General features: G+C 46.3%; 1 protein-coding gene across 1 annotated transcript in view; it reads right to left on the reverse strand.

The window, feature by feature from the left end:
• LOC129383906 (uncharacterized) overlaps positions 1–15,570 on the reverse strand; it is a 137,380-nt gene extending 121,810 nt beyond the window's left edge. The window contains exon 1 of the mRNA XM_055068918.2: positions 14,741–15,570. Coding sequence (XP_054924893.1) covers positions 14,741–14,840 — 100 coding nt within the window. The 5' untranslated portion in view covers positions 14,841–15,570. The remainder of the gene's footprint in view (positions 1–14,740) is intronic.
• Positions 15,571–16,316: the final 746 nt, after the last annotated feature.

Here is a 16,316-nt window from a genome sequence, read left to right on the forward strand (position 1 = left end):
GAATTCGGTGCCGTAAAATTGTTCCTAACAGTCTTCACTTGCATGCGTCTATGTCCATCGAGATTGCAATGCTTGTTGTTATCCATCGCACTAAAATAGAAACGAATATTCGATAATTTGCAACAGTTGACCTCGAATCGAGTAGAAATGGACTAGCAAAGTCGACTCGATTGTCTTCGAAATTTCGAAACTGGACCCTGCGCAATACGCAGGGCCCAGTGAGAGCTGGCAATCGAATGCGAGATTCGCGAAACACTGTACTAAAAGGAAGCATGGACGCTTTGAATACCAACAATCTCATTAGCATACAAGTGAGTCGAAGGGAAGAACACAAAAGAACAGCCCTAGAGCGCGTAAAGTTCTCTGTATACAATATAACTTGAGAGTTATAAAATACCGAATGAGCAAGAACACAACGCAAAAGATAGCACGAATGTCGCGTCTATATCAGTTGAATGTCAGCTACCGCAGGAAAACGAAAAGCTGAAAGGCATTCAGGAGAGAGAGACAGACAGCCCAAAATAAGAAGAAAACAAGCCATGGGCTCGCGCGTGTGGCAGAGCCGGGAGGACAGCAGTGCGTTTCGCGGTGGATAACCCCGGGGCCAAAACCACTTTAAAGTTCTCCGCAGCGGAGTCTGCGCTCCAGGGGCACAGGGTTGCGAGGAAGGTCCCGCAAACTGTATTCAAAGGCCGTCGCACGTGTTGGCTTTTCGTTAAAGCCGACGAAGGACTGCTCTTTTTTTGTTCCTTTTTTTTGGAGAAACAACGTTCCGTAAGCGGGGCACGTGCGCGGGTTGCACAGTAGACGCGAACCTCTCCAGAGAAGAGCCGGGCCGCAATCACTCACTTCTCTTGTCCATGCCGACCCCTCCCTGCTCCCCTTCCTCAACTCCTCCCCCGTCACATACACGCACCTCGTGACTCTGCTCCTGGGTGAGCACGCAGCCGCATTTGTTCGTTTCTTAGCGTTTCGCCACTGCGCCTTTCCCACCTCAGCCCTGCTTTGCTATGCACAGGCTGTAGAAACTGAGGCAATCTTGACCAGGCAGGCCGCGCATTCCAGGAGGGCGAGGCCTCTCTCGTTAAAGAAAGAATCACTCCCTTCTAAGTTTGGGTGCTATAAAGAACAACATAACCGCTAAAAGTGAATAGAACAGTTGAACTGACAAGTCGGCCTGAAGTTGCGGCCTCTTCGTATACTGTAAACTGCGACGCGCTAAAGGACAGGCGAAAATAAAGAAGAAGTAGATCGGACATGCGCTAAATCACAACTCGGAAAGTTTTCGCCGAGAACAGAAACGTGCATGCTGAGGTATCGTAAAGATTGTGTACAACACTTATTTTGACGCTGATAAACATAAGTGGGTTTGCTATACGTATCTGTATTAAGTTTAGGAAACCAACGATGAGGGATGACCTCCCGAACTTGTGGTGTCTTCGTCGCGGCTGGCCGAATGTCGCCATCTTTCTCAATCAGGTGGTTAGCCGTATTACCCAAGGACAATGTGCAAACACCGTGGAGAGCGGTGTATACTCGTGAACCTTCTGTTTTGCTCTCAGACAAGAAATTCAAGTACCTTCACAGCGCACCTCATCTGTGACGGTAGTAGAGTTGTTCGCTTTCTGCAACCCATGTTTCAAAAAAGTTCTTTATGATAAAGGTCTACATCTTTATTGTTGTTTCTTTTATATTGCAACTTTTCCGGCTCTGCAATCCTGTCTAATTGTTTCTAATATCTTATTATGCAAGCACCTCTTTTTTAATACAAACTTCAGTCATCAATTAGCGTATGTCCAGACTGACTATTGTTTTGCGCTTGTCCTTTTTTGTCTTGTCCTTGGTTACAGTCTAAAAAAAGGCAGCGCGAGCAACACGAGAATTGGTGGACCTCATAGCGTTCGAGCGTCTGCAAAAGAGGTCACAGAATGTTTCACTCATGCCTGTGGTGTGTCGCGGTCATATTTCATCGCCAGTATTTTTTTTGTCCTTCTTCCGCACTCGAGCGTAAATAGCGGGACTCAGCCCTGGTACAAATCGGTACTTATCATCTATTTGCTTACATCTATCCCAATAATATTTCAAGCATTTCCCTGCATGAGCTCAATCGACGTTGCGTAAAGTTAAGTTTTCTTAAAAACACCGAGTAATGTGAACCCGTAACACTAGGAGTAAAAGCGGATGTCAAATGCCGATATTTAGGTGCCCTGTTATGTTTGATGATGAAGGTGACTCAAGTGGATGGCCAGCACCCTATCAAAACATCAGTGACAGCAGTTATATTCGGAGAATATGCTTTTCATTTTAGCAATCGGTCGCACAGATTCTTTATGGAGTTCGAATATTCTCGTAACTATATTTATTGTGGTTCAAATAAATACAAAAAGGGAGAAATGTCAAAAATTAAGGTGAAGGTCGGCAGATGGAGTAGCCCAGTGTGCTTTAAGACTTACATAAACAGAGATGAAGTGCCCCATAAAGGCTCGCCTACATTTCGATAGGTGGATCTATCTTTATCAAAGATAGGCCTTCAGATAGGTCCAAATATCGAAACGTATTCCAGCCTTTCTGAGACACTTCATTCCTGTTAATGTAACTTTAATATCACAGGGAGGAATGTACCTACAACGGCAAGAATAGAAGGAAATGTAACATTAAATTGGAGAGTAATGGTACGCAAACATTTACACATAGGACTTTTAAATCCAGCTTTTTAAAGCTAGGCTTCCTTTGCCAACGCTCCCGGGTTTTTCTTACCGTGGCTGCTGCATGGTGCCGCTGTCTCGCTGAGCAACTCACGCTTAAATAAGTTTAATTAGAAGCCCAATGGTGGGACCTACCTAAGCCCTATCCCTCTGAGTGGCAGCCCGATGCCTTTAACCATTACGTCACTGTCAAATATTTCATCATGCTAACGCCAACTAACTATTTGGCATGAACGCTGCGTTCATCACACTGCGTAACACGAGTGTGCGTGAGCCCGTGCGTGAGCCCGTGCGTGAGCCCGTGCGTGAGCCCCGTGTTTACTTTACGCCAGTGACACAGGAATGACATGGGTAAATGTATAGCATTTGAATGACCGCTTGTAATAGATTCGACGATGTGGGTTGGGTCCGCGTAATCTTATACTACATGGAAAATCTGCTCAGCCTGAAGCAACTGTTATTAAAGGATAGACTTGCTAGTCCAGTACAGATAGAAGGCTCTGAGGGTTCTGCTAGAGCAGAACTGGCAAGAAAAGATAGAATACGAGGAGTCTTCTGTTCTTATAGCTTAGAACAACAAAGATATGTGTCTTAACCTCATTTAACTAATACCGTCACATTTCATGAATATTGCCACTGCAAGTTCAGACATCCTGTCAGTTACAACGTCATGGAAGTTACGTCTATTCCAGTAAAACTAAGCATTTGTATCGTCGGTCTAAATAGCTAGGTCACTGATTCTTGCGGGGCACGAGATGATATTGGTCCTGATCTAACAATTTACAATATTCGCTTGAACATGGTTACATGATGGGGTTCATCAACAGGGATAAGACGATACCCGGTATTCCATACACTGCAGTAATGTATGTGTGTGTATGTATGTATGTATGTATGTATGTATGTATGTATGTATGTATGTATGTATGTATGTATGTATGTATGTATGTATGTATGTATGTACGTATGTCGTATGTACGTATGTACGTATGTATGTATGTATGTATGTATGTATGTATGTATGTATGTATGTATGTACACGTACATACCTACTGTAAATATGTACTTGTGTTTACGCATGCACACATGCACGCCGGTATGGGTGTTCGTACACGTGCGTTTGCATGCGTTCGTGTCTCTCCGCGCAGCCTCGGCTCACACGCCTTGTACGGGGATAAACAGACTCGACGCTGTACGTCCGCTTCTATTATCATCCGAGCTTCAGTTTCTTTCGTCCACTCAAGAAGCGCGTGTAAACGGCGACCCCAAGAAGAAGAGCCATCGAAAGCGGAACCACCGGCCCGAGCCCCCCCTTCACGGGCGAACACTTTCTCCGGGCGCCGCGCTGAAACAAAGGGACGGAAGCTCGCAGTGCGGCGCCCGCGCCTCCGCTATGCATATAAACGGCCGTTCGGTCTCCGTCGACGAGGCATCGCCTTAGGATGGCCACCGCCTCGTTGGGCGCCTTCCGCCTCGGAGTCAATGGCGCGTGCGCAGTAACGCGACGCGGCCTTTATATGTATATATGTATGTGTGTATATATTTGTTCTTCGCGCCGAAGCGTCGCGCTCGTAACTCTTGGCCGAGAAAGTCTCCGTTTTCCTAAGGACGAGGGTGCGCCCCGATCGGGAAAATAGGGCACGGCATCTGGCCTGCGGACAGCATGGCTCACCCGCTGCTGCTGTTTGTGCAGGTTCTGCCGTGGATTTTGCATGCAACGCCCACCCCGGTATCAACGACCAACATCACCGTGATACAACCATTGATGCTTTGCGCGGGCCACGTTACAAGCAACAGCACATTCAAGGGATATCGACCACGAGGTGTGACGTCACCAGCAGCCGATCTACTTAAGGAACGACGCGACACCGACCAGATCAGAGGGCACGGCATCTGGCCTGCGGACAGCATGGCTCACCCGCTGCTGCTGTTTGTGCAGGTTCTGCCGTGGATTTTGCATGCAACGCCCACCCCGGTATCAACGACCAACATCACCGTGATACAACCATTGATGCTTTGCGCGGGCCACGTTACAAGCAACAGCACATTCAAGGGATATCGACCACGAGGTGTGACGTCACCAGCAGCCGATCTACTTAAGGAACGACGCGACACCGACCAGATCAGAGGGCACGGCATCTGGCCTGCGGACAGCATGGCTCACCCGCTGCTGCTGTTTGTGCAGGTTGGTTCCCCATCCACAGACTGCTGTTACCATAGTGACAATAGATTTTTAGTTGTCCTGCCGTGCCCTGGTAGGCTTCATTGCATTGCTATTGACTGTTGGTCCGTGCTGATGCTGTTGATGTCGGGAGACATAGAAGAAAACCCCGGGCCTAAGACAGCTGAACTGTTACAGACGATTATTGATAATCAAGCCGCGTCTGACTGCCGGTTGACTAATATCAGCAAGGATATTGGTCAACTTAATGAAAAGACTGATAGACTGACTGATTCCTTGGCAGTGATACAAGAATTGAACAAAAGAATTGAATATCTTGAGGTAACAGTTCAGCAACAGGCCAGGAAATTGACTGAATATGAAAACTATAGTCGTCGTAACAATCTGCTGGTTTTTGGTGTTTCTGAAAAAATCGGCGATTCAGAGACGGAGTTAAAGGCAGCTGTCATAGATAAAATTTTTCACGACACGCTGGGAGTTGAAGTAAAAACCGTCGAAAAAATTCATCGTATAGGGAAAAAGAACAAAGAACGACCTAGGCCAATTATTATGAAATTTTATGACAGCAGAGAAAAGCAACAAGTGCTAAAGAACTGCAATAAACTGAAAGGACAATCGGTTAGTGTAAGCAATGATTATGCAAAGGAAACGGTAGCGGTGCGAAGGAAGTTGTGGGAAAGTGCCTCTGCTGAAAGGGCGCAGGGCAAGAAAGTCTTTTTGATCGACGACAAGCTCAAAATAAATGACAAGCTATACACATGGGACAACGAGAAGAACGCACGCTCGCTCCTGAACTCTCGAGATAAGTTCAAGCAACGCACTAGAAAAGCAGGCAACTCGCATGATGGCCCTGACATCTCAGATAATTCCAGCGAATCAATGGCTGAACTTACCCCGTCATAGCTACGAATCTTATCTTTGAATGCTCGTAGCCTTTTTAACAAAGTAACCGAATTAGAATATGTATTACTGACAGAAAGTCCACACGTACTCGTCGTAAGCGAAACATGGCTAAACAACGGTGTGCCTAGTCACTGTATGGTACCCCCAAATTACCAGATGTTCAGATGGGACAGGGATACTCGTGGTGGGGGTGTTGCAATCATTGTCAAAAGATCTATAGATGCAGTAACGGTCGAGTGCACTTTGCCTGAAACAGTTTGGTGCAAAATTACTTATGCGAGTGTTACTTACCTTGTTGGTGCAGTGTATAGGCCGCCTGCCACTTCACCAGAGTTTTTGGATGACCTTAATATGTTCTTATGCACTCACTTGAACCGTACCACCAGACTAATAATGACCGGAGATTTTAATTTGCCGGGCATCAACTGGGACAGACTGATGCCTGGGAACGTTGAAATTTCTAGTTCCGAAACACTGCTGCAAATAATGTTTTCGCACAATCTTAAACAAATCGTGGAAGAAGACACGAGGGTAACACTCGAATCCCGGTCACTTTTGGACTTGGTGTTTCTCTCGGGCAGAGTGGGTGACTATACTGTGTCTGTTAAAGACGGAATATCTGACCATAAAATGGTTTCTGTGCACATTCCGATCAGAACAAACACTCGTGGCCAACCCTTTGTACCTGTGCAATTTAAGGCTTATAGGCAGGCAGACGACACATCCATTCAAGATTTCCTAGAAATGTCATATAGTGAATTCGAACTTGCCTGCGATTGTGAACCAGTTGAAGATCTATGGCTACGTTTCAAGAATATCATAAAACATTGCGTTGACAGATTCATTCCAACTCGACAAAAGAAAATAAAACCACGTAACCCTTGGATTAATCGACCTATTATACACATCAAGCGCAAGATAAAGAGGCTGCGCAGGAGAAAAGACAGCTCAGCTGAGGTATCGAAATTACGAAAGAGTTTAAAAACGGCTCTGATGGAATCAAAAAAGCAATTTTTTAATAAAAAACTATGTAGCTTCGTTAAAACGGCACCTCGGAAGTTTTGGCTTTACCTTAGTGGCAACAAAGAGGAAATAAATAGAATTCAAATTAGTGACAACATAGTAACAGAAAAAACAAAAATAGCAGATCATTTCAATAACTTTTTCCAGTCTGTTTTTTCTAAACCAAGCAATGACGACTTTGACGCGTACCCGCCTTCCTCCCTCTCATGTTCGATGGAAGACCTGGTCGTGACTCAGGCCGGCGTGTTTAATCAATTGTTACTTTTGGATTCTAAAAAGGCTAGCGGGCCGGATGGGATTCCAACCCAGTTTTTAAAACGATACGCTGAGTGGATATCATTTTTCTTGACAATAATCTTTACAAAGTCCCTACACACTAACTCGTTGCCACAAGATTGGCGGTGCGCAGTCGTAACACCTGTTTTTAAAAACGGCGACCGACTACTCGCAAACAATTATCGCCCAATTTCCCTGACAAGTATCAGCTGTAAACTATTAGAACATATCATAAGTAAACATATACTAACTTTCCTCGAGGATAACGCGTTCTTTTATCAGTATCAGCACGGATTCCGAAGAGGGCTATCTACCATAACACAGCTCATAGAAACGATACATGATTTTAGTTCAGCCATAGATGCCCAAGAACAAATAGATGTCATTTGCATAGATTTTGCAAAAGCATTTGACAAGGTTCCACACAGTAAATTACTTTTCAAATTATACAGAGCAGGAATTAGCGAAACCATTCTTAAGTGGATTAAAGCCTATTTGAACAATCGCAGGCAGGTTGTGCATGTGGATGATTGTTTTTCTTCTACACTAGAAGTACTTTCTGGCGTTCCTCAAGGATCGGTTTTAGCTCCATTACTGTTCCTAATTTATATTAATGATATTAACGAGGTTACCGAATCTCCCGTAGAATTGAAGCTTTTTGCAGACGACTGTTTAATTTATTCTCGAATAACACAAGCTACCGACCAAATTAGAATAAACCGTGTCCTTCATTCCTTGCATCTTTGGTGCGAAAAATGGGACATGGAAATTAATTACACAAAATCAACTTTTACGCATATAACTAATAAGAAGACTGTGCAGCTATTTTCTTATAATATTGGAAAAAATAATCTAAAAAAAGTTGATACCTTCAAGTATTTAGGTGTTACAATTGCACATAATCTGCAGTGGCATAAACATATTAATAATGTGTGCTCGACAGCTTCCCAAAAACTTTACTTTCTGCGGAAGAAATTGGAACATGCAACAAAAGAAGTCAAGCTGATAGCTTACAAAACATTCATCCGCCCATCCTTGGAGTACGCTTGTGTTGTCTGGAGCCCGCACCAAAAAGTCCTAAAAGATAAACTGGAACGAATTCAAAGAATGGCCGCTCGTTTTATTTCGTCAAGATACAGAAGAAGGGATTCAGTGACGGAAATGCTGAACTCATGTGGGCTCGAGTCACTTGAAAATCGAAGGAAAAAATCAAGACTAAAGCTTTTATTTCAAATAATTCAAGGGCACTTTAAGATTAAATCAAATAGATATATTCAGCCTCCGGGAAAACGGAGCGCGAGAACAAACCACACACGATCCATCAAGCCTTACGAGTCACGTGTTGATGCTTTTCGTTTTTCTTTTTTTCCTGAGGTGATCGAAATTTGGAATGGTTTGCCTGCTGAAGTTGTCGAGCAATCGGACGTGCACAAGTTCGAACGTTCTATCGACATCTTTTGTCAGGAGCACCCAACTTGATGATTATGATATATGAATTTTGTATGTTGTACAAAATTGTACATTGTTGTACATTGTATTCCCTCCCTGTAACGACCCTCAAGCGAGGGTCAACAGTATCAAATAAAAAAAAAAAAAAAAAAATGGCGCGCGGGCAGCGAGGCGGTGGCTACGCCGCGACAATGCCTCTGCCGGCCGCGACCGAACCCATACGTCGCGTAGGTTCACCAGAATTGCGCCCGCTCCGGAAACGTCGCGCCCTCCTATAAACTTGCTGTCTTTCGACTTTCTTTTTCTTTTCGTTTCGTGCACGCGGGCTTCTTTATATATGTATGTTTCGTCCTGTATGCAAACAGTGCTTACTTTCTTCGCAACGAGCGACCGGAAAGAAAAAGTGATGGGACTCGCGCTAACAAATAGGACGACGACGCGACTTACTGGTAGTCTTCGTCAGGTTAACGGGAGGAAGAAGTGCAGCTGTGCAGGCCAGTCGATCGCCAAACACAACAGATGGCTCAAGATGCATGCTGGAGCATTAGAACGGGTGATAACGCAATGGAACGCGAAACGAGGGCACCAGAAGGTTTGAATTGATGGCGCCAGACAATATTGAGATGGTGCGTGGGAACCCTTGTGACAACTAACGCGGGTAAGTCGAGATTCGCAGGGAGATGCTTTGTCCCTACGGCGGACATCAAGAGATTGATAAAATGTCTGTAGCATGAAAAGGACGACGACGACGATGATGATGATGATGTATTGATATTTACAATTGAAGGACAACAAAATTGATAAGAATGACCGGAGTAGCCACTCGGATGACCGATCGGCAGCTTCCGTATGCGGCTATGACACTTACAGCTCCATGAGAACGGTGACGTGGCCTGTCATGGTACAAACCTTGAAGCGGCATGCAAACAAAGCGAATGAAGGCAATTCGATTTGAAATCAATGAACCCTTCATGGAGCTACAAGGATGCACGGCCACTCGTACGGTTGGGACTAATTGAGGCACTTCTCTGCCGTAATCAGTGCGCCCAATGGGAGTTAGGAATAGTTAAGGTGAATTCAAGGCATAGGTGCAATTTTCGTAACTTGAGCGTCTTTTCTTTTTTTTTTTTTTTTTTTGTAATGTGACAGTGACATCTAGAGTAGTGTTCTATATATCTACTCGGAGAGAAGTGGGGCCTACAGGAAGACGCGAAAATAATAAATGCCTAGCTAAACCGATAAAAGGAATTTAAAATAAAGTGCGCTGCACGTGCGAAAATTCAGGGACAACAAATTCCATGACAGCCGCGTTGGGAGACATAATTCGTCGGAAAGCAACATCGAGTGTGGTGCATTCAGTGAACGTGAAAAAAAAAACGAAAATCATGCGACACACTGCTCTCATAGAAACTTTAATGACTGACTGAGAATTTCCTTTTTTGTTATCTGAGTCAATCGATGTATGTCTATTACGTGTGCAGAGAAACGTGAGCTATCTTTGCTGGCAACATTATGAATAGCTATAGATTTGTCCTATTCACGCATGAAGCAACTGAAGGGGCCTTTCTTTGGCATTCTTCTTAAGTAGGAAAGCTTCAGCGTGGGCGTAGAAAAAAAAAACTACGAGTGTTTTCCAGGAAGAAAATGTGGGCGGAACATTCCAGACCGCCAGTAGAGCACAACGACCTACATCTACATTTCAGACGGGCGGCTCGCTTGGAAATCGTTTCAGCCATCACTAACCTAAACTCGCACGTGTCACTCGCGTCCTCATTCACACCTTTCCGCGTTTGGCATCTACGCAACCATAGAATTCCAACACCTTCTCGCCACCATGCGGCGCTGTGAAGGGTAATGCGTGCGCCATTGAATGCTGTCAATCACAAAGTGCTCTAAACAAGGCGTCCTCTCCATCGACGCCTATATTAATCGGTGCAGGATGCTCGCCGCTCCACTTGCCGCTTCAGCGATGGCTGTAACGCTTTCCGTCACAACGTTGTTCAGACTGTCCCGCTATCATGACCACGTACGGTCAAAAGCTCGTTATAACAAAACCTGATATAACGAAATAAGGGACATAACGAAATAAGCGAAATTGCCCTCAAAATCCGCATAGAGGTTTATATCGTACAGTACGTGCAAATAAAATCGGTGTGATGAAGTAATCGATATAGCGAAGTAATTTCGGCTCCCGCTTCAGCTTTGTTATAACGAGGCTCTACGGTACTTTCCTGCAGAAAGTACTGGAGGGAACTACGGCGCATTACTGTCACCAGGAGCTGCAGGACATGTACGGCGGTTCAACCAGCATGGGAATTATGGGTAGTGCGTGAATTTGCTTAAACTCCGTCCTCCTGGCCTCAAATGGCTTCGTGACATTGGAATTTGTTTATTTTCGACAACATAGTGACTTGTGGATGCCCTAATTTGCATTGATTAGGAGCCCGCGCACTCCAATCCCTCGCTGCGTACAGAAAACTGTGAGTTCTTGGTAATTTAGAAATACAGAGTGTAATGAATAACGTAACAAGAAAGTCAGCCAAAGTACTAATATTAGACAAACCCACTTACTGCCATCAAACATAACCTACTTACGCGATGAAGTACGAGTGCAGGCATGGGCAGGCAGCATCATCACGAAAAGAAAAAAAAATTTTAAGGTTGTTCCGATGGTCGAAGCATTGAAAGCGACATGAAAGCATGAAAGCATGAAAGCTTAGCGATCCGCTCAAGCTCCTCACACGGTGCTCAAACAATCCGCCGAGGTGGCCCGCGGTGCGAGGTGGCGCGCGAGATAATTGCTACTGCGCACCAGGAACAGCACCCTGGCAGGAACCAGGCGTCTCACAACGCTAATACGGCGAGGGACGGCAGTAGCGGCGTTACACGCGTCGCATCTCGAATGCTCACGAGTTTGATACCAGCGTTTGTCGGCGTCCTGCGAAAAAGACCAGACAGGTCTACAGCATGAAGTTGCCTATCCGTTCCACTTAGACAACTGTGTATGCCCTACGGTCTGGCATGCACACAGCAGGTCAGCATGAACGCTAAGTGTCTGTGCGAAGAACTCCGCTCTGGCACCGGCAGAGTCGATAGAGCAGAGCGGGACCGCGAGTCATCTTGGCTTCTTCGCTTTCGCGTGGCTTGCGGACGAAGGGAAAGGAGAGCCAAGTGGCTCTCCTGGACCAAACCCAGCGAGCCGCACGTGCCAATGTAGCCTTGGACTAAGGGCCCAAACACCGCTTGCCTAATTTTCATTTTGAAAAAAAAAAGGTTTCTTTTCTTCCTTCCTCCTTCGCTTGTGCAGCCAAACGCACTTTGCGCCTCTGGAGATTGCACCATGCGACGCGCTGGCTCCCCGTGCGTGTCGACCCAGTGAAAGGACCACGGTAGCGACGGGGATGCGCCCCGAGGGTTTACATAATTGCTGTCGCAAGAACTAGCAAGGCCACTCCGCCCTTGCCCCTTCCTGCTTCACAGTGCTGACGGACGTTCAGGTGTCGGCCGCGCGCTAGATTGTTACGGTGCCATCGACAGGCCTTTCCTCTTCTCTTTCAACCAATCTCTTTCTCAGTTTTGTTGTTTCTTACAGACACATGTTCACAAAAGTTCTCGGAGTGTGAGAGGTTGTACCTTAGCGTTGCATTATGCGCTTTGGCGAATTTGATGCACGTTTAAGGAAAAAAGAAAAAAACTATACTTTTTCGCTGTCTTGAAGTTCGCAAAGTTTACGGGCCGCCGTGCATGTCACGGCCATGCATTAATTGTGGGAAAGCTGTGGCGTCACATTCAGAACTATTATAGTTCAAGAAATTAAGTATTCCGCGTCTTCCGACTTACTTGCGAACGTATTGTTCTTAGCTTGCACACGGCGAGCTCTATTTAAGCACTAGCCCCTTTTCCGGTTACATTCGTTGTTCAAACTTCCAGAGGAATAAACATTGCGTAGATCGTCGCGCAATGCGGAAGTTATACGATAACCTTGGCACAAGAAAAGCAAGGCCACTTTTGTAATACATGCTCTTTCACTTGGGACGAGTGTAACACCACCTACATTAGCGAATGAACATAGCAGCCCACGTAGCACGATATAGGGACCGCTGAAAAACACGTCCGCTTAACCAACAAGGTCTGGCCGCTGACCTCAAAACAACAGGCGCTTCCTTCGCAATTTTATACTTTTAGTTTTCTTTTTTTCCAACTGGACATTCGTACGAGCTGTAGGAGCTTGTTTGTGCAACAAATCCCAGTTTGAACGGAAGCCAGCGGAAAAGCTGGCGGCGGCGTCCGTGCCTCGTTATGTTTACAAGCGCCTACGACAGCTCCTCGAAGACTTATCTGTTTACAAGCCTCGAAGGCACACAGTCGAGTTGAAGAAGAGCGCCACCGACCGCATCGTGGCCTCAACGGAAGTTGTTTCACGAGTGGGTGGGCAGGTTTGATTTTTTCTTTTCTATTTACTGCGAAGGAGATCAGAGAAGAAGCGAGCTGCGGCACCGGTTACTTGCTCTGTAAGCGGGCCTCGTGTAAGCTGTGAACATAAAAACGCGCGCATAACATTTGCTCAATTATGTTTATTGACCGGCGGTTCAGTTTTTCTCTTTCTGGCTCTGACCGCCGAGACCAATTTGCTCTTATCCAGGCAACGTTTATCTCCGAGTTGTGCTAGTGGTGGTGATAGGCGCGTGCATGTAGGAGGTAATGAGAGCCCTATAACTCGAGCTTCCAGTGACGCGGGCGAGGAATGCGATATTAGGGAAAATATTTATGCATTTACTAACGCAAGATGAATTTCGCTTAGTGAATGTTACTTGCATAACGCGGAACTGCGCTACGTTCTTTTCATTTTCGTGGTCAACAGTCTGCCGTCTTTGAGAATTCAACGTTCGGTACCTGGTTTTCTTACCTAACTAGAATATTACATATCCTGCCTTGCGTCACACATGCTTATTATTTATTTGTTACGTACGACTGCCCTATCTTGATTTTGTTCATTTTCTTGGCAAGCAGTATTAGGTAGTCAGCAGAAAAACGGCAAACAAAGCAATAACATACTAATGCAGGACGTAAATGCGACGTCACAGCACGCAGTATTGACGTCAAAGTCGGGCTGTAGTCCTAAAGCCACCTAACCAACGTGCTCTCTTCCCCAATTTTACTATTTTCATGGTCCTTGTCACGCAAGTCGTCGCAGTGCCTAAGTGTCTTGAATCTGGCATTGAATGGGCAAAGCACAGGAGTACAAATTGGGGGAGCTTAGCTTAGATCTTACACCAGTGGGTCTACAGGTCTGAACAGATATTCGCGTGATGTTCAGAATCGTTAATAAGCGCAGACGACCACTATTGAACACGTGTAGCTGAGAATAAAGCAAAACAGAAGATAAAAGCAACAAAAAAAGATAATGCCTCAAATCGTCCTCACCAGGCTTGCTGTGACGCAGCATCCGTAAGATGTCTCTCCGCGACGGCATAACCAAGAGTTCCTGCAGTGGCGAAGTGGTGAGGGCCCGCCCAGACCTACGCAGGTGGTCGGCGACGAAATGGTTGGTGTAGTTGTGACGTGTGGGTAGCCCTACGCAGGGTGGTCGCAAAAGCGTGCGTCGTTGTACTCCTCCGCCAACGGAAATACGTCTGGAACTCACTACTATTTAGTCCCGGCTGCCCCGGTGTACCTCGTGACTTGAACAGACGAACTTAGAAAGCGACCGCGGCCTGTTGGTATCAGTCTTACGCGACGCAGCATCAACCAGAAGTCGAATTCAGAAAAGCTTTTATTGCCGATTGTAATTCACCAGCGCAGCATCGCGATTGGCTGACATCTGCTTTTATGAAGCGCTCTAGCGTTAAGAACAGTTTTGTGAACATGGGCCCAGCATTTTGTATCTCGAAGTAAAATGCATTTAAGAAAAAGCAGCATCGTAGTCTATCGCAAGCTATTGATGACACACACATATCACAATCCTTAGTAAGTGCTACAATAGACATATTAGTGAACAAAAACGTGTTTTTCACACGTTTCGCAAAAAAAGAAAAAGTTCTGCAAGTGTTTCACGAAGTTTCAAGATGGCATAATGGTTCATCTTTTGTAACACGCTCTGACGTCATTCCTTAGGTGTTCACTTCAATATAGCAACCTCCCTTTTAAGATACACCGAAAACTTGAAAAACTCGCGCAGAGCAACAAGTGTTCAGCCACTTACCCCTTCTGGCAAGAGCGCTTTGGCACAGGAAAAGCAATCCCGTCAGCACTAGCATGGACGTAAATCCAAGAGGTCTTCGGAAAACACAAGAGTCATCCATTGTTTCACACCGATGGACAGATGCAGTAACGCGGTCCACCCTTGCTTAGCCACAACGAAGTCACGAACACTTCACAAGAAGTACTTGTCGCAAGATGTCCGGCATTGCTGCTGGCAGTGAAGAGCGAGAATTTATCAGTAAAGGAAAAAAAATCCAGAAGAAAAACGTTTTTTTTTCTTTCAGCGGAATGTCAACGAAAGCGACGTTGTTTCTGTAACAACGTTACGGTGACGCAATCTTAAATGACACCCGGTGTCGTAATGCAGTCCAACTCTGCACTTCAGAGACTAAATTGACGTCTGGTGGCTCTTGGATTTGTCACGACCAGGACACAATAAACGGTTGTCCGGGTGTGACACATACACGTCGCAATGTCGCTCACTTCCCGTTCACGCGAGAAAACACAAGGCCATGGGAGTGACGAAACGGTGGTAAAAAATGACCAGAAATCCGTAGCCAATCCAGAAGGCTATACACTGCGGCGACTCCGCCGCACAGCAGACGGCTTGAATCAAGAGCGTGCGAAGCAGACGACGCACCTGACAGGCGCGCGATAATAGGGGCTATAACGCGAACGATAGGTAAACAGTGTAGCTTGTGGAATTTCTCTGTGCACACAGCGCCAGGGCCCTGGCTTGACCGACTCCGCAGGCCTCAGTCTTTACTACCCGGAGAGCGTCGACACGAGGTGCAGGTTGACCGAGATAACGCGCGTCCGAGCTAAGACGAAGCTGCGATAGCACAACCGAACCCCAGCAGAGCCGAATGGGCTCTCCTTGGCCTCGGCGATCGTTCGACGGAACGCCGGGCCAGAGAGCGCCGGAGGCTGCTGGCGGGGTGAGCGAGACAGGCGAGGAGAAGCTAGGGAGAGAGCAAGGTCGTAGAGGTGCAGTGAAAGAAGTGGAGTGGAAGAGACAATAGTAACAGGAGCGCGTTCTCCCAGTGTGTGCGCATGCGCGAACCAGCATTATAGGAGAGCTGCACCGATGATTCGAAAGAACGAGGAGGGGAATGAGGCGCCGCTCAGCGGCCGCCGGTTCACGCCGCTCAGCGGCCGCCGGTTCAAGCAGCGCGGCAACGGAGTAGCGGAAAAATAGAGCAAGCCGCGTGACACCTCGTACGAAGAGGATGATGTTACGGTAACACACAAACACGCATAGATAGATATTTAGCCCCCAGAAAATGCGCGAAGTCGGCTAGGAATGTTAAAAGAGCGCACGATCGGAGTACACGCAACGCAGCTAAGAAGCCGAAGCAAATGATCTTCTTTGACAACGTGGTTCGAATCATGGGACTAAGTACACAAAAATGCACATGTACAAATACACACGCGCGCGCACACATACAGACACACTGAGACAGACCAAAAGAAATAAAAACTATCCCCGTACAAACAAGCACACGAACGCACACAGAGTCAGACCCATAAAAACACTCCCGCGAAGTAATAATGCACACTTGGCTCGAGCACCGTGG

The sequence above is a fragment of the Dermacentor andersoni genome, chromosome 9 (genome assembly GCF_023375885.2).
Source record: "Dermacentor andersoni chromosome 9, qqDerAnde1_hic_scaffold, whole genome shotgun sequence".
Classification (NCBI taxonomy): Eukaryota; Metazoa; Arthropoda; class Arachnida; order Ixodida; family Ixodidae; genus Dermacentor; species Dermacentor andersoni.